General features: G+C 41.7%; 1 protein-coding gene across 1 annotated transcript in view; it reads right to left on the reverse strand.

Annotated features, from left to right (window-relative positions):
* PHYHIPL (phytanoyl-CoA 2-hydroxylase interacting protein like) overlaps positions 1 to 24134 on the reverse strand; it is a 109508-nt gene that overhangs the window by 7041 nt on the left and 78333 nt on the right. Inside the window, exon 2 of the mRNA XM_075841182.1 lies at positions 18085 to 18281. Within this exon, the coding sequence (XP_075697297.1) occupies positions 18085 to 18281 (197 nt within the window). The remainder of the gene's footprint in view (positions 1 to 18084; positions 18282 to 24134) is intronic.

A 24134-nucleotide genomic window follows, 5' to 3' on the forward strand; every position in this document is an offset into this window, starting at 1 on the left:
ACTCAGGCTGGTAGGCTGAGGAGTGGGAGAACCTATCACAGCCTGGCCAGACGGTTCTAGCTCCCGCCCTAGGCCTATGTATACCTTCATTTGCTTCTTGTCTTTGCCTGTGATTCTCTCTTGTTTCCTGGCTCTGCTGTTCCAGCTATTACTATTGACCTCTGCTTCATATTGACCCTGGCTTTACTGACTACTCTCTTGCTCTGCGTTTGGTACCTCGTACACTCCTGGTTTGACTCGGCTCGTTCACTACTCTTGTTGGCCATGGTGTTGTCGTGGGCAACTGCCCCATTTTCCTTAGCTTGTGTGTACCCTTGTCTGTTTGTCTGTCGTGCACATACTGAGCGTAGGGACCGTCGTCCAGTTGTACGCCGTCGCCTAGGACGGGTCGTGCAAGTAGGCAGGGACTGAGTGGCGGGTAGATTAGGGCTCACCTGTCTGTCTCCCTACCCCGTCATTACAGAGGGCTTGTTTTTTGCAGGACGAGTTGTATATTTTAATTGCACCATTTTGGGGGGTACATAGTATATTGAAAACCATTTTTTGGGAGGAAATTGAAAAAAACCCAGATATTACAGCATGATTCTTTGCGTTTTAAATTTACGTTGTTCACTATGCGGCGTAAATAACATGTTACCTTTATTCTATGGGTCGGTACAATTGCGGTGATACTAAATATGTATATTTTTTTATGTTTACATTTACACAAAAAAAACCTTTTAAAAAAAATAAATAAATTCTTTTTGCATATCCGCATTTCAAAAGCCGTCTCTTTTTTTTTTCCGTTGACGTGGCTATATGTGGACTTGTTTTTTGCAGGACAAGGTCGTTTTCATTGGTACTATTTTGGGATACAAGGAACTTATTGATTAACTTATTTGATTTTTTTTGGGAAGGAATGGAAAAAAAAAAAAAGAATTTTACAGTTTTTTGCATGCCATTAACCTGACAGTTAAATTAATGTGTTAACTTCATTGTTTGAGTCGTTACAATCGCGGCGATACCATGTGTACTTTTTATTGATTTTCTTTACACTTTTACTAAATAAAACAATTTTTTATGAAAAAAGTGGTTTTATTTTATTTTTACTTTATAATAAACTTTGTTTTTCATTTTTAATTTTTTTAGTCCCAATAGGGGACTTCACAATGCAATCTTCTAAACGCAGATATAATGCTTTGGTACACTTAATATACCAAAGCATTATTGCCTGTCAGCGTAAAACTGACAGACAATCTATTAGGCCATGCCTCTGGCATGGCCTAATAGGCAGTTACTGAAGGCAGACCTCGGGGCCTTTATTAGGTCCCTGGCTGCCATGGAAACTCAACGGCGCCCTACGATTGCGTCACGAGTGTGTCAATGGGATGATAGAGGGAGTTCTCGGTGTATGTGCAGCGTGGGTTCCCACCTCATAGAGGTTGCCTTGTCGTAGCAGTTGGGCTCACACAATTTGATTAAAATATACGCTAAGAACCTCCCTATTGTAAGTAGATTATCAGTAATGCATATTTATTTATATTTAGTGGCTTAGGTGGCATTGGTGTTCGCAGAGTGCTGTCACCATTTTCTTGTGTGCAGTTTAAATGCAGCAGACGCTATTGGGAGCGGCATCTAAGGGGTTAAACTGCCGGAATCGGAGAGCTCTTTGATTCTGGCAGTTGCGGCAGGAGCCTGGCTGTGTATAACAGCCGTGCTCTTCTGCTGATCTCGTGGATACCTCGAGATACAAACGAAGGATACACCTGTCACGATGCGGGAACTAGCACCTGCTTGTGACGGATATATCCGTTGCTAGTCGTTAAGGGGTTAAGTCCCTGTTCACACAGAGCTTATTGCAGGCAGAATTCCTTCAGCAATTTTGAGGCAAATTTTAAACTGCCTGTACTTACTTTTCCATGTTTTTCGTGGTGTTTTTCACCTGTGGCCATTGTAGCTAATGCAACGACCCTGGGCGCCACGGGCTCGTTCTGCCTTCCATTGATTACAATGGGAGGTTAGAGGTGGAAACTACAGCAAGAAAGGACATGCCACTTAATTTTTTTTGCGAGTGGCCAAAAGCCGCCCTGGAAAAAAAATGCAATGAAATCAATGGGGGACAATTTCGGATGTTTTTTGGCGCTAATTTCAATGCAGTTTCCGTGTCAAAATCAGCACTAAAAAAACTCCATGTGAACTGACCCTAAGTTGTCATGTACAACATGGGTCAGGACCACCATATTTTGCTAAATTTTAACTCTTCTGTTTCCAGAACTACTGTATACTCTCAGTTGTTGCAAGTTATAGTATTCAGCTAAAAAATATATATATATTGCTGCGAAAGAATTTTTACTCGGAAAAGAGTAATAAGTGGCATCACTGGGGGGTATGAAAAAAAAATTAGGGATGATGGCAAATAACAGATAGCAAAAAACATTGACCACAGCCTGAACAAAAGAACATTAAGGGTATGTTCACACGGCAACGCCAAATAAGTCTGAAATTACGGCGCTGTTTTCAGGCGAAAACACGCGTTTTCGCGGCGTCCATTACGGACGTAATTGAAGCTGTTTTTCAGTGGAATCAATGAAAAACGGCTCCAATTACGTCCCAAGAAGTGACATGCACTTCTTTGAGGCGGGCGTCTTTTTACGCGCCGTCTTTTGACAGCGACGCATAAAAATACACCTCGTCTGCACAGAACACCGTAAGACCCATTGATTTCAATGGGAAGATATTTGCAGACGGTTTTGAGCCGTTTTTTCAGGCGTAATTCGAGGCGTAAAACGCATGAATTACGTCCCTAAATAGGGCGTGTGAACATACCCTCACAGGGGTTTGTATATTTTTGCATCAAAATGATATGGCTGATTTTATTTTTTTTTTTATTTATCTGATGTTAATGTCATAGAAAAAAAAGATCTGTAACACTTCTACTATAATTTGATATGTAATGACTGAAAATGTAACGGCATCAACAAGAGACTGAACGCCAACTCTCCTTTTCAGACACAGACAGAAATTATTGTAGGAGCCGGAAAAATGTTCGGGGCCTCAAATATAGGGGGAGATTTATTAAGACTGGCCTTTCAGACACCAGTAAATTTGATGAATCTTAGGCCTGATTCACACGAGCGCTGCGCATCTCGGACGTGAAAAACTGCAGTTTTTCACGTCCGAGGTGCATCCGTGCTCAGCACTGCGGGATGCGATGTCACGCATCCCCCATACTTGAGAGTCTATGGAGGGATGCGTGATGCGTGAAAAGATAGACATGTCCTATTTTCCCACGGACCCTTCACACGGTCCGTTGAAACGATGTCCTACGGACATTTAACACGTTCGTGTGAATCAGGCCTTAGGCTGTTCTAATGCCACAAATTGAAATCTACACCTGCTATAAGCAGGCATAGATTTGCGCTAAAATTTGCGCCGATTTCTGTCCAATGGTGCCCCCATCCCCTAAAATTTGTGACTTTTCTCGGTTAGCCACTTTTTATAAGTGGCAAGGCAAGTCACAAATTTTAGTGCAAAAATGGTGTGCAACAAAATGTGCAACTTTGTTTCCTGCACGAATAGTGGCATAAATTGGTTATTAAATTCACCCAGTGTGGTTGTATGAGGCTGTGTTTTTGAAGGTTGTACTATATGTACGTGCCATTTTTTGATACATATACATTAGCGTTTAATTTATATATTTATTTTATTTTTCGAAAAATGCACTGCTTTGTTTTTTTTTGTACAGCATACACCGATCATTAGAATGGTTCTAAAAATGTATTGTGCAGGTTGTTACGGTCGTGGCGATACCAAATATGTGTATATTATTTTGTGTTTTGGAACTTACAGTTTTTACATTTAACATTACTTTTTATTTTTTTTAACTCATAGGGGGATTTAAAATGTTTATTTTTTACCTATAATGAACTGGCATAATCTATATCCCTAAGCATGCCCTAACAGGAAATATAATCCGATAACCTTGGGGTCCTTCCATGGACCCTGGGCTGTCTGTCCAGCGCTGACCACGGCATTCAAGGTGTTAAAGCTGTTATGTTAGACTTCATAAAGTCTTAGTAAATCTGGGTCTAAGTGTCCCTGGAGGAGGGATATTTTCAGGCAGTGAATATATAAGCATCTATGTATAAGCAAATGCATTTTATCATATTCCCAAGACTCTAGTACCTATGATCTTCATGATCTGTCCACATACATCGACAGTATATTTGGCGCCGCTTGTTCTCTTTGGTTAAAATTATTCATTTTTAAGACTTTAAGACGGAATAGTTTCCTGAACTTTCTTGCCGCTTTTAACTTTGTTTGCAAGCAATTAATGCTGCAGCGTTTATTATTCAGAAACGTAGGCTTCATTCTGTGCTGTAGATGAGGCATTTCTGGGTCATTACTCTATTTGCTGACGGGTAGCAAAGCTTAAGAGCTTTAGGGGATGATATGCAAATTGTTCAAGAAAAATCAAGTACTTCATGTGCTGTCATTTTGTATAAAGAAAACTATCACCTCAATTAAATCTTCTCTGATACAGCCCCGTATCTTATGCGGAGACCCCAATGTATCCTAGCATTTGCCATCTAAAGGATGTGAGGGTAGCAGAGCAAATGAATCTACTTTACATCACAATGTTGTACAATGGAGAATGATCATAATTGTAACATTTTTATAATCATTAACCATAGACTTGTTTGAGATAAAATGGACCTGTATAGAGAGAAACAGAAACAGCTGCTAACAAGCCTGGGTAAGGCTTCGTTCACATCTGCGTCGGGACTCCGTTCATGGGTTCCGTTGGACCTTTCCATCAGGGGAACCCATAAAATGGAATCCAAACTGATACAAACGTAAACCATAGGTTTCCGTTTGCATCACCATTGATTTCACGGATCCGGTGCAAATGGTTTCCGATTGTCACCATTGTGCAAGGGTTCCGTCATTTTGACGGAATCAATACCGTAGTCAACTGCGCTATTGATTCCGTCAAAACTACGGAACCCTTTCACAACGGTGACAAACTGAAACCATTTGCACCGGATCCATCACCATTGAAATCAATGGCGATGCAAACAGAAACCTATGGTTCCATTGTTTCAGTTTGGATTCCGTTCATGGTTTCCGCTGACGGAAAGCTCAGACGGAACCCATGAACGGAGTCTCGATGCAGATGTGAACGAAGCCTAACAAGGGTCCTCAGCAGTGCTGGTCTTTGGGGTGTGCGACCTGTGGGTCCCATCACTTATGTACTGAGAAGGGCCGCTACCGACAGCATGCCTAGAAAGCTGGCTGTCAGGGCAAATAATAGACAAGTGGTAGTTACTCTGACAGCCTGTTCTGTGTCTGCTGCCGCTCTCCTCTGCTCCCGCTCTCCTCTGCTCCTCTCTTACTCCTCCTTTGACTGTGGGTTATAGTTGGCGGAATCTCCAGTGGTTGATACGTAAAGACATTTCAGTCAAAAATCATGTATACATTTTTTATTTTGTCTGGAATTGGAAATGTCAAATAATACAATTATCAGGGGCATAGCTATAGAAGGTGCAGAGGTAGCAGTCCCCCGTCCCCCCCCCACCCCACCCGGCCCTGATGCCTTAAGAGTCCCAAATTCCCCTCAAACACATAGGAAGACACAAGTATTATAAATGGTATGTGGTAGGCGGGGGGCCCTATTACAGATTTTGCATCGGGTCCTGGGAGCTTCAAGTTACGCTTCTATTAACTCTGTAGTATTGGCACACAATAGGAATTGAACCGAGAAAAATTTTTATTTTAAAATGCCCTTTCCCTCTACTTTATCTTCCAGGTGTAATGTAATTACTGAGCTATGTGATCTGAGCCAATCATATGTCTCTCCTCTGCTGCTTCCCCTCCCCTCTCACAGCAGAAGGCTGAATTAAAACAACAGCCGTCACACGGACACATGTATTTCAATGGGGCCGTGTGAAGGTTTCCGTTGAAAAATAGAACATGTCCTATTTTCTTCCTTTTTCACATATCCCGCAATATACTCAAGTCTATGGGGATCTGTGAAAACAGGACCCGCACAGGTGCAACTCGGATGAGAAAAATGAATCTGGCCTAAGTCTAAGGCCTCATGCACACGACCGTGCTCGTGATTACAACTCGGAATTACGAGCACGGCCGGCCACGGGCAGCCGGCCGCTTTTCCGAGCCGTGCCCCCATTATAAAGTATAGGAGCACGGCCCGTAAAATAAAAAAATAGAACATGTTCTATTTTTTTAACGGCACGGGCACCTTCCCGTGACAAAGCGGGAAGGTACCCGTGGCTAACAGAAGTCTATTGGCCCGTTATTGCGGGTCGTAATTACGACCCGCAATAACGGGTGTTTTTACGGTCGTGTGCATAAGGCCTTACTCTGAGGGAAAGAGAAAGGAACTGCAGCTGCACATCCCTCCTCACCCATCCCCCCTCTTATCTATTGACAGTATCCCTCTAGACAGATTTTATTGTGTGACTAAAGCAGGCCATACACTTAAAGAGCAACTGTACTTTCAGCAAATTTTTGACAGGTCATAAAGACAGATCTGATGTTTGGATCAGTGCCCTAAATCTTCAGCTGTGATCGGCACTCCTCGTTACGCTGAAAGCGGCTCACGTAGATGTTCTATGTAATCTGTCTTCAGTCTAAGGCTATGTTCACACGGAGTATTTTGCAGGCGGACTTTCTGCCTCAAAATTCCATTTGGAAGTTTGAGGCAGATTTTCCTTTCCCTGCACGCCGATTTTCGCCCGCAGCCATTGAGCGCCGCGGGCATAAAACGCAGTGAAATACGCTTTCTCTGCCTCCCATTGAAGTCAATGGGAGGTCAGAGGCGTAAACGCCCGAAGATAGGGAAAAAAGACACCTCCGCCTCCCATTAAAATCAATGGGAGGCATTTTCGGGCCGTTTTTGATGAGTTTTTGGGCGCGGTTTCCGCGTCAAAAAACTTGCAAAAAAACTCAGTGTGAACTTAGCCTAACAGTGAGCTTCGATTGCAGCCGAAGATGTAGGGTGCTCAGCTGGCCAAAGCTTTCCTGTGTGGCAGCAGTAAGTGGGAATGGAGGATAGAAGGGGGGCATGTAACCCTGCTCCCCACATGTTGCAATGACTGCATACATCGTGGAAGGCTCAGCTGGACCCCCTCTTCTCATAGGCTCCCAGGCTGCTGCATGGCCAGTCTGTATAGTATGTACACACCTGCATGTAAGTGTTAACTATCTATTGAATGTGAGATGGCAGAAGAAATACGCTTTAACATTTCCCTGCTTTGCACCATGGCACGCTACAGGGTAAGGTTTAAGTTGATACAACCCCCATTTTTAGCTTTGTCATTATAATGATGATGTTCCCTTGTATAGCACAGAGCATCATTTTCCTGTCTCCACTTATAAAATCATCCCGATCTATTTGGATTTTTAACACGGGAATTTAATACATCTCCTTAAAATAACTGGACACTGCAGACACAAATCCGATAAGTCTAAATAGGATTCTATAAAAAAAATAAAAAAAACAGATCAGGTTGTCACATCCACTTCCCTGCAGAATGCCTGAATTCTGCCGCTCCACAGTCACAGCTTCAAAAAGCCGGAATATAAACAGATCTACCAACACAACTCACATTAAAAAATATCTAGAAGTCGCTCTGGCTAAGGAAGACATGCATTCACCTATCTCCCTTGCTATTGTTTCTTATAAAAGCTTTACAAATTAATGCCGCAATCTATTTTCTCCTGCCTAATAGCCTGTTCCATTTAGAGGATCAGTCGCCACCAGGGGGGGCTATGTTGTTATACAAAAAGCCTGCAGTGAAAATGCTTTGTGTCTGGAAAAGAGAACTTGATATATACCAAATGCAATTCTAAATAAGGTACAATAATAATGTCGGGTGTGATAATAGTTTTAAAATGGACGATCTAGTATATCATACATCTAATGGTCATCTTCTCAGTGCAAAAGTGCAAAAACTGTTTTCTACATAGAGAGCAGTGATCACAAATCATCCTGACCTCAGGGAAAACTCGATAGGTTGAAATCTAAGCTCTTAGATTCTTTTCTTAGTTAGTCTCCAAAGATATTAATTTCAAGGATCTGTCGAAAAAACAAACAAAAAAAAAGTGTAACATAAATGTTGTCTGAAAGCTCTGAGCCCCCAATAATAAGCATATTTCTGTGAATGTTTGTGATCCACTAATGGAGGTCCAGTGGTTGGGACTATAGGAGGACCAGTATGGTATATTACGGTATGGAAGCATTGAGGTTCTTTATTCTTTATGGTGACTGAATCGAAGTAATGTCTCTTCTAACTGAATTCAAAAAGACAGTGGCGTAGCTTTAGGGAGTCGCAGCAGTCGCAAATGCAACCACGCCCCGAAACCATGCCCCCCTGCTCCACATCTATCCACAGTAACTGGAATAGCTGGGGCCTATGTAATTTACTACATTGGCCCCTTTTACTAGAGTCGCAGTATACTTACCCTCCTCACCCCAGGCGCAGTGCTGAGTCCTGATGGCTTTCAGCAGCATGAGGTTATGTGCGCCACGCATAATGTCGTCACGCTAAACGACATCAGGACCCGTGATGTGCCTGATGCCAAGGAGGACCTGGCTCAGCAGCGAGTAGCTCAAGTATAAGAGTACTGTCTGCTGAGTCCCTGTATCTAAGCATAATGTGTTTCATACTGTCTGATAGGCCCTATATCCAGGCCTACCATTTGTGATACGGTCTGCTGGGCCCTGTATCTAAGCCTATCATGTGTGATAGTGTCTGCTGGACCTTATATCTATGCTTATCATTTGTGATACGATCTGCTTAGACACTGTATTTAATCCTATCCAGGGGTCGAACTATAGGGGTCGTAGTCTTATAGATATGCTGTCTCCCATATATAAAACTTTGATGGAGGAAAGCCATATGCCTTGGGGTTTATGCCCCCGATGTTTTATGACCTTTGCTACTCCCCTAACTGCTAGTGCTGCATCGATAAGTCACCCAACGATGCAGCTAAAAGCTGCGGCCGTCAGCCATGAAGAGAAGTTTGGAGGGGCCAAGGAGAACTGTTGCATCGGGGCCCAAGAGCCACTGGCGTAGCTATAGGGGTCGCAGCGGTCGCAATTGCGACCGGGCCCGAAGCCAGGGGGGCCCACAGCCCCTCGCACCACATCAATAAAAAGTTACTATAGTAACTCGGACCGCGGGCCCCTGTTACTATAGTAACAGACTGTACTTACCTTCCTGGTTCCGGATCGCAGCGGAGGTCCTGACGTCACAGCGCTATGCGCCGCGCACAACATCAAGAGGACAGAACTTCCGCCGCGGCTGAAGAGGAAGGTAAGATTAGTAGCCCTGACTGGCGGGGTCCGACTCCCGGGACCCGCCAATCAGCTGTTTTGAAGGGGCCGCAGCGCTCGTACGAGAGCTGCTTCCCCTTCATTCCGGTCACACTGTGAATCGGTGTCAGCGATTCACAGTGTGAGCGAGTAAGTGAAATGAAGGGGAAACAGCTGTCGTACGAGAGCTGCGGCCCCTTCAAAACAGCTGATTGGCGGGTCCCGGGAGACGGACCCCGACACATCAGCTATTGATGGCCTATCCTGAAGATAGGCCATCAATGTTTAGGGACTGCACAACCCCTTTAAGCCTACGATGTAGCAGGCTTAGAGGGCCCATGAGACAGGATCACAGATTGTGTGATGCTGTCTGCTGGGCCCTGTATCTAAGCCAATCACATGGTAGGCTTAGATACATGGCCCATGTGTGATCCTGTCTGATGGGCCCTGTATATAAGCCTACCACACTGTAGGTTTAGATACAGGGCCCCAGCACACAGTAATCTTATACTGTATAAGATTACTGTCTGCTGGACCCTGTATCTAAGCCTACCTTGTGGTAGGCTTAGATACAGGGTCCCACAGACAGTATGCCATGGGCCCTGTATCTAGGCCTAACACATGTGTTACTAATTGTTTTTTTGTGTGTTTTCTTACAGGTTCGGTCGTTGGACTACGTCGGATTCCAGGACTACTTCGATTACAGCTTTTTTTATTATCAGTAAAATGGTTAATGAGGGTTGTGTGGTTTATTTTTATTTCAATAAAATATTTTTTCTATGTTTTTTTTTAAACTTTATTACTACCGCCATAGTAATGGCTGCCGGCTGAGTGACAGCGTCCATTGCTAAGGCCGGGCTTAGTGTTAGCCGGTTCAGAGGCCAACACTAACCCCCTTTATTACCCCGGTACCCACCGTCAATACTTAACCATCTGTAGTGATGGTCGGCCACTGGGGTGGCCACAGGCTTGTATTATCAGGAGGGGAAAGGCCAAAAACAGTGGCCCTTCCCACCCTGGTAATGCTAGGCTGCTGCTGCTTTATTGTATCTGGCTGGTTATGAAAAATGGGGGGGACCCCACGTCATTAAAAAAATATATATATATAATTGGAAAGAACGATGTGGGGTCCCCCCTAATTTTCATAACCAGCCAGATGCAACACAGCAGCAGCAGGCAACATTACCAGGGTGGTAGGGGCCACTGTTTTTGGCCTTCCCCAGCCTAATACTACCTGCCTGCGGCCGCCCCGGTGTCTGACCGTCACTGCAGATGGTCGGGTACTGGTTCGTACCCGACTCTTCCAAGCACCCCTGGTGGCGGTGGGTACCGGGGTAATAATGGGGATTAGTGTTGGCCTCTGCACCTGCTAACATTAAGCCCCGCCTTAGTAATGGAGGTTGTCAATCAGCCAGCGGCCATTACTAAGGCGGTGATAATAAAGTTTAAAAAGATACAAGCACATAGAAAAAATATTTTATTGAAATAAAAAAACACAACCCTCATTAACCATTTTATTGAGAATAAAAAAACGCCGTCATTGAAGTCCTCGTATCCGAAGTCCAACTACCGAACTTGTAAAAAAACACAAACACACAAAAATAATCAGTAACACATAAAGAAGCAAAATTATTATTCTTACCTTTCCTGGGTCCAGCGCTGGAGCCGCAATGTCAGCGAGCTGAGTCCTGTATCTAATCCGATCATGTGTGATACTGTCTGCTGAGCCAGTGTATCTAATCCTATCATGTGTGATACTGTCTGCTGAGCCCTATATCTAATCCAATCATGTGTGATACTGTCTGTTGAGCCACTGTATCTAATACTATCATTTGTGATACTGTCTGCTGGGCCCTATCTCTAATCCTATCATGTGTGATACTGTCTGCTGAGTCATTGTATCTAATCCTATCATGTGTGATACTGTCTGCTGGGCCCTATATCTAATCCTATCATGTGTGATACTGTCTGCTCAGCCACTGTATCTAATCCTATCATGTGTGATACTGCCTGCTGAGCCACTGTATCTAATCCTATCATGTGTGATACTGTCTGCTGGGCCACTGTATCTAATCCTATCATGTGTGATACTGTCTGCTGAGCCACTGCGGTCAATTTTGTATAGTTTCAATCACTCTTTTCACTTTTCTATAAAGTGGGCAGAGCTTAGCAGAAGGGGGCACGAACACCCATGGCCACACGCATTTACAATTTTCACATTCTTCCAGCCTCCAGACATTTTTTACAACAAATTTTTATTACCAGGAGCAGCTCTTTAAGTACATGTTGCTTCTGTAATAGTTGTATTTAACTATTGTATTAACAAGTAACCGTGGAGCACCAAAGTAAACCTTGAACTGGGGCCCCACTATGCCATGACTACCATCAGCAGGCATGACTATTATGGCCAGATTTGGTTTTATAGATACATTTCAAATCTAATGCAGAAATCACAGGGATAATTGCACAGGATATAATGCAGAGAATATTATTTTCTCAGTACCGGCTGATTAGAATATTCTGCAGAGGAAATAATCGGTTTAATCCAAAATGCACTGAACGCAGATGCTTTAAATTAAGCAGATTCCATCTCATCAACAATCAGATTTGTTCGGTAATCTGTGTGAAATATGACATTTTTTTTTTTACCATGAAAGACAATTTAAAAATAAATGGATATTAGTCTTTGTCACACACAGCACCGGTGGTTCCCATCAAACATTTTCAGTTTTTTTAAATAATAGTTTCAGAAGGGTCCAGTGTTTTCTGGGAATACATCCTACAAGGTTCTCTATTCAGAGCCAAGTACTGTATTATTATTCATACAAATGTATGGTCACAGACATATAGCACTCAGTCTACCTCCAGGCTAGTGCCAAAGTGGTGCAATCATTGTATATACAAACATACAACTATAAATCAGACCACAATCTTAGAATCACGGAATTATTCCTCAAGGCAATACAAGCAGAAGTGTGTTTTTCCAGATATATACAGGAAATTATTTAATTGGTTAAGATGGAGGACAGCTCATGTCATTTCCCTATTACAGATGGATATTGAATCATGCCCATGCTATGGGTCCAGATTGTACATCTGTGTATCTCTGGCTCCAATGTGTCCTGTATTGCGCAGGTATTCTCCCCTAGAAGTATTCCTTTTATGGGAGAAGTGATGTCTCACTGAGACAGCATACAGAGTGCCTAAATGTCTGTAGTACCCTAGGGCAGGGTTTTACAGCCTTATTAGCATTGGGGAACCCCTGGATAAAAATTATTATCTCAGAAAACCCCTACCAATTATTTTTTTTTTAAAAAAAGCTCAAAACGTGTAATATGCAAGTGCCTCAGCATGGTATTATGTTCAAAAGCAACAGCAGTCTTACTGTAACCTTCTATTCTCTAAAAAGAGAGCCAAAAGCCATCACATGTGTAAGACCTCGACTTACAGCTAGGGACCACCCTTATTTATGTTTAATCAGGGCGGTCCCTAGCTGGACCATCGCGGTCTGCAGAAGTTGCCCTTCGGCACCTGGGTCAAATAAAAATGTTTCAGGATTGATGCTAGTATTTCATATCCGGACTCATTTTTTTTTTTAACTTAATGTGCGGAAGTGCAACTGAGTGGTCCTATTTAGTGAGTGACAGTTATTTCTGTATGCACACACATACAGGAAAGACTGTCAACCACAGAGTAGAACCGCCCACTGGACTCCTAAGCAAGGAGTGAGCACCAATTTAAATAAACATTTAACAAGTTGCACTGAATTTCCACAAAACTATATATCAATCTACTCAGCAAATCTTGCTCTATAACACACTGCCTGCATATTCAGTGCGACATGTTGCCTTTTAGTTTGTCGAGGTTCAGATAGCACTAGGTTTTCAGGCGGGTGCATACATAGGGGCCCAACCCAGTAAGATATTAAGAAGGTACAAGACACACTAATGAGAGTAATTTTCAAGGTAGATATTTATTATTTTGCCAGCATCAGTGCAACGTTTCGGTCATAACCTTTACCTTCTTCAGGCTCTGTAGTGTGCCGTTTCCTGTGAAATGGCGCTTGTATAGACGCGGCTGCCGCAATGAGAGGACGACTCTCATTGCGACCAGCCGCGTCTATACAAGCGAAATTTCGCGGGAACCAGCACACTACAGTGCCTGAAGAAGGTCAATGATATGACCGAAACGTTGCACTGATGCTGTCAAAATAATAAATATCTACTTTGAAAATTACTCCCATTGGTGTGCATTGTACCTTCTTCATATGTTGCCTTTTAGTTCACTGGCTTGGTCTTGACTAGTGTTAGTCGCTTCAATGGTCTTTGGCAGGGTCGGGAAGCACAGGAGAAGTTAGAGCAATCTTCTATTCCTATGGGACTCCAAAAAAAAATTAAAAATGGGCGGACAAATAAAGTAAAATGGGATAAATAAAAAATAAAATAAAAAAAATCCATTCTAAATACTATTTATTTTTTAATGCCATCATTCTTTCATTATTGGGGTTGGTTGAGTCCCAGCTCAAGTTCTGACATGTCACTATGACAAGTCAGAAGATAACCAAAAGTTGGGACTCCCCTGAATATATTAAAGCATTTGTTTCATGAACTCTTTTTGAGATGATGATCTCAGCGGCTCCAGCTTCAGAAACCCCTGGTGATCAGCTGGAGAAGCTACGGCTTACCATATATGTAATATTACACGCCAGCCATTCAAATGACTGTCTGTCCTTGTAATACATGGACAGGCCAGCTCCGACAGAGAAAAATACACTCTTTGTTAATGCCACTCCACTCTGGCTATTCCATGATGTCCATATACCCTAATGGGGTGCATTCTTGATAAGTTTACTTCAATTATCGTAATTTGGAATGGAAGATGCAAATGTGAAGGAAACAGCCAGACATTGAGATAAAAAAAAATGACTTGAACGAGCATGTAGGAGCTGTAGAACAGGTACATTCACAAACATGGTCATACCTGATTTACAGCTGCAAATCACTGCAATTATGGATGACATACCAAACAATTGGCAAACAATTACAGGCTACACATGATGTCACCGACATCAAGAGATCTCCTTCTACAACCAACAGGTCCACACACCCAAAGGCGTCAATTAAGGCTTGCAATAATTAGATTTCTATTACTTTCCAGATAATTGTTCTTTCACAGATTATTCTGACAGTCCCCCAGGCAAATAAAAAGTCTGTAAGAATGTGAAATTCCCTTTGACACTTGTTAAAATGTCATTGGAGTGCAATATACGAAAAGACAAATAAACCCAAAAACAGTGGCGAAAAACTAGCACGGCAAATTTGACTTCTATTGTCTCATCCTTTGCCATGACATTTACGGGCATCATGATTTTGTTGAGGCTGGATACATTAATAAAACACTGACGCACAGACGTAATTATAAATCTCAAAGCTGTTCTAATCTCACTATAGATTTAATTTGAGGGAAGGGAAGACCCTTGAATTTGAAAGGGTTTTCTTTATTTAGTTTATATACTGACATAAAAAGAGCATAGATTAGAACAGTGTTTCCTAAACTGTGGGTTGCAACCCCGTGGAGGGTCGTGTGAAGACACAGATGCAGTTGAATCCAATGATGTCACTATGTAACGCCGGCGATTAGCGGCTCGGCGCAGACAGGTTCGATGTAGTGACATCATCGCGCCTGTCTGTGCTAAGCTACACACTGCACAGACCGGAGAAGGAACGGGGATAGGTAAACTATTATTTTTTTATTAGGCACTATGGAGGTGGTATACTGGGTATGGGGGCTGCTAAGGGGCGATATACTGTATGGGGTCAGCTATGAGGCATTACACTGTGTGGGAGCAGCTATAGGGTCATTATACTATGTGGGGGAAGCTATGGGGGCATTATTCTGAGGGGGCAACTTTAGGGGCATTATCCTGTGTGGGGGCAGCGAAGGGGTCATTATATTGTGTGGTGGGCCCACTGCGTTGGGACCCACTCAGATGTGTTTGGCCCCCCATGCTAAACCCCAAGTTACGCCTTGGATGACCACTGATGGACAGGTCGGATCACATGGCCCACCATCAGCGGCCATAGTTGGGCTTCAGCGACGCACAGCAGCAGGATATCTTGAGCCTGCCACCTCCCCCCAGCCCGCACAATTATCATTGTTTTCGATGTTTCAGGGACCTAGTAACAGTAACTACTAATATTTTCGTTATGTTTACTAGGCTATTAGCTAGCAGGAGTCTATTTTTAAGACACTGCCCCACGTTTATCCAACTGTTTACAACAGCTTTTGGAATAAAATGCGACCTTCAAAATGTTGCATTTTGACGTGCACTAAATTTGGGCAAATATTAGCTAGTATTCTCATTATTCAGATTTGAATGGTGACGAAGAAAGTGGGCATAAGTTTCAAGAGGTATTTTAGGCCACATTTATTAACTAGATTAAGGGGGGAAAGGAAATCTACACCTGCTTCAGAGGATTTTTTGCCTGCCTTAGATTTAAAAATGTGCAAAATTTATTAAGAGGCATGCGTTTTTAATTACTTTGGAGCAAATCACTGCAAATACCTCCTCTACTTTGATTGGCATAAAATACTCCAGTAGGCCAGAGTGTATAAAACAAATGAAAAAAAATCATATCTCCAGCATACAATCTAACTGGATTGACCTGGACCCCTTGGATAGATCCGCCATACACATGGCAGTTGAGCCCGCTCCATGTGCGGCAATTGTCAGCTGTATATTACAGCTGATACCCTCATCTAACAGCTGGGATCGGAGATAACCAGGGGTCAATAGCAACATTTGACACCCGGGCAGATGGCAGACCCGTGAGGCCTTCTCTAGGCCTCGGCTGCCATAATAACCCATCATCCTAGTAAAGGCCACCTGGCCCTGCCATCTTGGTCCTCCTATTAGGTCCTATCAAGAATCTAAAAACAATAATAATAATTAAAAGTAAAAAACAAAATAGGTCTTACCAGTTTTTTTAATCTAAAATAATAAAAAAATTAACAAATTAGTATTGCTGCATCCATAACGATCCAAACTTTTAAAATATAATTTTTTTTAGAACGCACGGTGAATGCCGTAAAAATACTAGTGTTGATGTTTTTTGATATCCTCATCTCTCCAAAAAAATGGACTAAAAAGTTATTAAACATTCATATGTAACCCAAAATGGTAACAATAAAAACTTCAGCTCTCCCCGCAAAAAATAAACCCTCACACAACTTAATCAACACAAAAATAAAAAAGTGAATTGTGGTTTTTAAAAGTTAATTGTAACAGTTTTTCAGTACATTAAATGGTTGGATTATAAGATATTTTTTATTATCAGATGGCCATTGAAATGTAAACAAAACTCGCTCGTCAGACGGAAGGATTTTCACGAGGTTCAAGATAGAAGGTTAATACAAAGTATAAACTGTTTATTAATACCAGGAGTCTCCTAACCGGTTCTCTTTGCTCAGTCTTCTGCTTTTGGTCTTGTGGAATTCCAAATTCCATTGTGGGTTTGTGCTGGATTATCAGACTTTTTGATTTATCAGATACCGGATTTAAGGAAATTTGCTGTTCTTGTAATAATATTGTGATAGTTTTTAAGAAATTATTTGCCTGCTGTAGAACAATGTGCTTTATCCGGTTGCAGTATACAATATTATGCAAAACATGGAGGGGATACATTCAAAGTTAAATGCAAATTGCTTTCCTCCCAGGCGATGGAACAATTTAAGCAATTTATTTTTAATTACAAATTTTAATAGAGATTGCATTGTTTACATGTTGTGCATTGATTGTCGGAGATATTCACAGATAATGCTCTGATCACATTGTGCTGTATATTTTTTGTTATTTCTCAGACGGAATAGCACAGAGATTTACTAGAACCATATAAAGATCCTTGTAGTTTTCAGTGGGAGAGTTGATCAATAAATGACAATTTCTGCAATTATCAAGTCCTTCAATTATAAATTGCTTCAAAATGTCATAGTATAATGAAAAGTTATGGAATGTTCTGAAAATAATATGGTAGATTTACTACTGCGTCCAGATCTAGAAAGTGTCAAAAAATGCACCAAATTTTGTGACAAATTGGCTTGATTTGGCACAATTTTGATGTTTGCACCTTACTGTACACTTTTTAAAAGTGCCAGGAAAAGGGTGTGTGGCTAAACAGAAAAGTTGTGCTTGCCAGAAAGGGTTGGGGCTTAAGATCTGCCAATGTGCACCAAAAAATGTGCCAAAAAACGGACACAAACTAAGCCAAATCGAAAGTGGTATAAAGAAGTGAAAAGTGTCTAACAGGTCATGCAAGATGCCCCAAAGTTATCATACAGCGAGCACCACTGTGATAAATTTGGCTAATTTTGTGCCTGCTGGTATAGGTTTACGCTGTCTAACTATTAGACAGCATTAGTAAATGTGGGCAATTGTCTTTTATATCATCATTATTTGTACGATTTCTGCTTATTGTCAATGAATGTAAACATTTATTGTTTATATTCCCCATGTACAGTCATTTTAGATCAACATATAGTTGAAGGCTCATTAGATGACTACAGGTTGTATAAACGGCTCCTGGCAGCCTGCAGTTGGTGGCGGGTGGGGTGAAGTGAGAATCTTGAAGTGTTTGTTCAGTATAGACAATAGCTTACATACTGAAAGGGAATTAATCTATCGTGGGGGAAAAAGCAATTTGCTAATATTGAGTGACAAAGCGTCCACACTTTATATTATGACATTAAATAATTAAGTGAAATTGTACCTTATGTTTAAATTTATTGGAATTCTTGTTCTCTTTCTTATTCAGATCGATAAAATAGTGTGTTATCCGATCCTTCGATTTAGAATCCATTTCCCATGAGATCTTGAAAGAGTCACATGTGATATTACTTATCTTGATATTGTGAGGGACGGGCAGCTCCTCCATTTCTGCGATGCCGCTGTCTTGAGATTTATTACCTGAAAGTACAGAAGACCTGTTATTAGTTATATCTAAAAATGTTTTACCAGAAGACCATGTAACTAATGAACTCAAACATACAGAATTATGGTTTAATACACACTAGACCAGTGCTTCTTAAATTGTGAGGCCCCCCAGTTGCCCCCCAGTTGTTGGTGAGGCGCGGCTGAGGAAGCAGTTTTGACAAAAGTGATTATATGCAGCACAGGTCTATCTATGGTTGCAGCAATCTCTGGTTTAACAACATAACTGATGCATTTAGGGTATGTTCACACGGCTTAGCAAAATATGTTTGAAAATACGGAGCGGTTTTCAAGCGAAAGCCGCTCCTGATTTTCAGACGTTTTTGTAAGAACTCGCTTTTTTCATGCACTTCTTTTTATGCGGCGTCTTTTCACGCGCCATATTTTGAAAATAAAGCGTAAAATTACGCCCCGTGAGAACAGAACACCGTAAATCCCATTGCAAGCAGTGGGCAGATGTTTGGAGGTGTAATGGTGCCGTTTTTTCAGGCGTAATTCGAGGCGTAAATGGCCCGAATAACGTGTGAACATACCCTCATACTTATTTTAAAAACTATGTAAACCTTTGATGGCCATTTTTTTTTTTAATAAACAGATCAGTGTGTTTGGTGTAACTTATTAATTAGTCTTTATTAAAAAATGAGTTTTACTTTTAAAGATACAGCTACTCTGTATTCTCTATACAGAGCAGCTCTATGTAGCGCCAATTCCTGCTCCCGTCAGGTTCGCGGGACTGACTGGTTCAGTAAAAGCGAGCCCTGCATCTCTGACACGTAAGATCCACACGTTATCCATCACATCTTAGTTCATAACTTAGATGTGATAGATTACAGGTGGATCCTGCGAATCAGAGCCACGCAGGACCCACTGACACCTAATCAGTTAGGTCCGTAAAACTGACGGATTCAGGTCAAAACGAAAGATAGTCGCTTTGTATATAGAATACAGAGCAGCTGCATCTAAAAAAAAGTAAGACACATTTTTAAGAAAGACGAATTAAAAAGTTACACCAAAAACACTGACCTGTTTATAAAAAAAAAAAAAAAAAAACCCCATCAAAGGTGTACATAGCCTTTCAAATTTCTCCCTCAGGTGAGAATTTGTTTAGAGAAAATCAGGTATTTGTTTTACATTTTGGCATGAACTATGACCAATGGTGAGGCTCACCAACAACTACAAAAACATGTTCTGACTGGTGAGGCTCAAAAAAGATTGAGAAGACCTGCACTAGGGGGCAGTGCTGTAGCAAGGCTTTTTTTCACCCAGGGTAAATGTTCCGTTTTCTGTCCCCATCCCTGTAGCTAAGTATCCTGGCCAATGCAAAGTGGCTTGTTGGCACCCCCAACTGGCATCCGTGCCCCATAAGACCCCCACCTCTAGGGGATACAATCGTCAAATGATAAATCATTGAAATAACTTGTATTGTGAAAGTTCGGACAGCACCAAGATCTTGTTGGGTGCACGAGTAGGAGCCCAAACCTGATAGTGTATAAAACGAAAGTACTCGGCACACCAATTGGAGTGTTCTTATTTTGATTTTGCCAGTTAGTGTATCAGTGCGAAGTTTGGTCGTCAAAGACCTTCATCAAGCACTGTAATCATATACAAAAAGGGAAGGAGAGGGGAAAAAAAAGGGGAAATACATTATATCTACAAACAGGAGCAACATGTATAACAGGAAACGGGAACAACACGTATAATAGGGAAAAAAATGTTGTCAAAAGAATCACGAATACAGAGGTATAACAGTAGTAGTGCAATTAATATAATCATTGAAATATCTCCAGTCGGATTAAAGGCTGAGTTATGGTTTAGGTTTCCTTGTCTCGTGTGTAAAGATCAAATGATCCAAATCTTTTGCTGGCAGCTGTCTAGATTCTCATCAAGAACAAAATGGAAATTCCACTGAATCCCACAAACTGTATTGGGGTCTGTTGTAAACCAAAGAGGAGGACACACTATTCACTGCTTATACTCAGTAACACAGTGTAACCAATTACAAATTCTTAATATGAAGGAACGCAGGAATATACACCAATGCTGTTTACACAATATACACATCTACTTTAATACAAGACTTAATGAACATTTCATTAAAATGACACTTTAATAGCTACTAACAAGAGACCATCCAATATTTTGTGGCATTGCATTCAATAAGATACCCCGTTGGAGACCAATATAGTAAGAGCAACCTTATTATACTATACTTGGCTCTAGTTAAACTTTTCTATCTCCTCCAGATGTTAGGTGTGGTCTGACATTCTTTTTTTAAGCAGGTAGCTTCCTGTCCACCTACATTTTTTTATAGATGAACAGAAGCCAAATATTCAAAATCACATTCAACAAGAACACCAGTGGATTGTGTCTGTATCATCATTTGCACTAAGCAAAACCAATCTGGGCCGGTAACTGTCCATTCCCATAAACACCAACTACGAATTCCCATCCACACACACCCATGATCTCTTCCATCTGTATTGGATGGCAGGCTGGCACATTAATGAGATTTGTAGTACACTTGCTGTATGACAGTAGAGGCACAAGTTTCATTTACAGTGCCATTTTAAAAAAAATGTTAAAATAATATTAGGGTGGATTTACCTGGTACAGAAATTATGCGAATTCCATGCGAATATTGCTGTGGATTTTCCACACGGAAAATCTGCAACATTTACGTCCATGTGCATCCAGCCTAAAGCTGATCGGTCACCACACTATGCTGCCATGTTTAAGGACAAATTCACAATTATTACCTCCAAATGGCAAAAAAATTCTAATAATGTGCCGTTTGGCTAATAGCAGCCAGCAAAGAATACAGCGGACTTATAGTTATGAGTCTGCTCTATTTATGAGAGTGCTTCCCTGCCCTTCTCACCAGTAACTGACGGCTGCCGTGTATACAGCCAGATATATGGCATCCCGTCAGTCACTGCTAAGAGGGGGAACACTCCCCTCACAAACTGAGCTGTATTCTATGTTAACTTCTATAAGCCAAACAGCATAATATTTTTTTGTGCCACTTGGGTTAATAGTAGAGCAGACTTGTATCCATACTATGATGCCCTTTAAACTGGGCAGCATGGTATGATGAATGATCTGCTTTAATATAGTAGAATATGTTTTATTTGAGTATTATTTTATTTTTGCCTTGCACAGTATCAGTCTTTGGGTTGTATGATTTCCTTGCAAATACCTAAACTTGAAAGTTTGGCTGGGTTCACACACCCTATTTACGGACGTAATTCGGGCGTTTTAACCTCGAATTACGTCCGAAAATACGGCACCAAAGCGTCGGCAAACATCTGCCCATTCATTTGAATGGGCTTTACGATGTTCTGTGCCGACGGTCATTTTTTTTACGCGCCGCTGTCAAAAGACGGCGCGTAAAAATGACGGCCGCGTCAAAGAAGTGCCTGTCACTTCTTGAGACGTAATTGGAGCCGTTTTCCATTGACACCATGGAAAATCAGCTCCAATTACGTCCATAATAGACGCAGCGAAAAGCACCTGCACTTGCCATTACGTCTGAAATGCCGGAGCAGTTTTCTCCTGAAAACAGCTCCATAATTTCAGCCGTAACGGAGGGTGCCGTGTGAACATACCCTTAAAGGGAAGGTGTCATGATTTTTTTAAAAACGATATTGCTTTTAATATAATGTAAACAAAAATTTTATTTATTTGTGTTGTGACTTTCTACTTTTTAATGTATTCATACTTTTACTTCTCTATGGGGGCTGCCATGTTTTTTCCATCTCTGTATGTGTCGATTAACGACACATACAGAGATGGAATACGGCAGCTACAATGCATAGGACACAATGAATGGCTCCCGTCCATTACCTCTGCTATCTGGCTCTGTACTGTGCAGACGCAGGTCAGAGTCACACAGCAGAGAAGTCGGTTTGTAGGGAGATAGCAGGTGCCATTATGAAGACCAGCTGCACTGCAGGTAAGGTGTGTATCTCTGTCTGTCCCTCTCTCTCTCTCTCTCACAGACCCCCGCTTTCGTGACCCCCCGATGGACCGCCCATGCATTGCATTGCAGACTACAAGCTGACATAAACGGCCCTTGTATTCTGCTGCGGATACCTGCAGTGCAGCCGTGGAGTCTTTCATCCCCTGCCAGTTTATTATCAGTGCAGCTCTTGCTGATAACATATTGTGCTTGTTCTGATCTTCTAAGGGCCGTTGCTTCATTGTATTCCTTGTAAAATCCCTGCCAGTGTCTGTATGTAGCAGTGCTGACTGTGTGTCAGATGTAGTAGAGCTGAGAGTGTGTGTGTCTGTGTAGTAGAGCTGTGTGTGGGTATGTAGCAGTGCTGACTATGTGTCAGATGTAGTAGACTGAGCGTGTGTGTGTGTGTGTGTGTGTGTGTAGTAACGCTGAGTGTGTGTATGTAGCAAAGCTGACTGTATGTATGTAGAAGTGCTGACTGTGTGTGTCAGATGTAGTAGAGCTGAGTGTGTGTGTAGTAGAGCTGAGTGTGTGTCTATGTAGTTCACTTCACTTGACTTTCATAATTCGAAGGGTATGTTCACACGGTGTTTTCAGCCGTTTTTCGGCCGTAAATGGCCCGAAAAACGGCTGAAAAATCGGAAGCAGAACTCCTCCAAACATCTGTTCTGTTCTGATGGGGCGTTTTTTACGCGGCCGTTTTCCAAAAACGGCTTGTAAAAATACGACCGCCAAAAAGAAGTGCATATCACTTCTTGGGACGTTTTTGGAGCCGTTTTTCATTGACTCTATAGAAAAACAGCTCCAAAAACGGCCACCAAAAACGCGAGTTTGATTAAAAAATGGCTGAAAATCAGGAGCTGTTTTCCCTTTGTTTAGTAAGCGTATGAACATACCCTTAGCCTTTTGGTGTGACCTATAGCTTCTGCTAGCTGCAGAATCATACCCAAAATGGCAGCCGGACACTGCTTAGCAATTTGAAGACACCTTTTCATGGCTTGTAGGAGGAGGGGTGAGATTCCCTCCAACATTTACGACAGCTGGGAGTCAGGTTGCTTTGCCTTATTCACCTTGCTGTAATTCTGGGAAGTGCTCCCTCTGATGGCCAACATAGGAAAATATGTCAAATTATTATGTAATTTGTAATACTTTACACCATGTGGAAGAAAAAAAAATACAGCAAAAAACGTAAAAATAATAGAAATAAGTAACTTACTTAAAAAAATAAAAAAAAAGTTTCATTTGCGACACATTCCCTTTAGAAGCGTCTACTATAGACAATCCATTTTCATATGTCTTAGGGGAAGTTGAGGCATCTAGTAGATAGCCAAGGATTTAACTGGGTTCTGTGTAATTCTTTTGTACCTCTCTTTAATCTAAACATCAGAATAAAGTCGGCTGAACCAGATGTTGTTGGCAGGATCGGCCGATGATCTAATGTGTATGGGGGCAGCCAAACAGGAAGGATCGGGCATATTGGTTTTATCTCGTTCTGACTGACTGCCAGGAAGACCTTAGGGAGGTAGAGGGGATAAGCCCCTAGTTGACAAACAAGCAGTTCATGAGACAGTGGTTACTGTCACACAGCTACTTCCGGTTTCAGAACTAAATGCAGTCTAGACTGAGTTTACAAGAGAAAGCATGCTCAGATATTGCATTAAAAATGGTTAGCTGAAAAACAAATAAACAGCTATGTATGACTTTATGGTTGCTAGGGATGCACTGCCTAACAAGCAAAGTCTTTTGAATGGGGTCAGGCAACTTGTACTTAGCAACAAGTCTGTCTCAGATTACTTAGCATACTTCAGCTCAAGGCAAAATTTCCACTTTACTATTAACTGAGAAGAGGAAAATAAGCTAATTAGGTCCTA

This window comes from Rhinoderma darwinii, chromosome 11, assembly GCF_050947455.1.
Source record: "Rhinoderma darwinii isolate aRhiDar2 chromosome 11, aRhiDar2.hap1, whole genome shotgun sequence".
Classification (NCBI taxonomy): domain Eukaryota; kingdom Metazoa; phylum Chordata; class Amphibia; order Anura; family Rhinodermatidae; genus Rhinoderma; species Rhinoderma darwinii.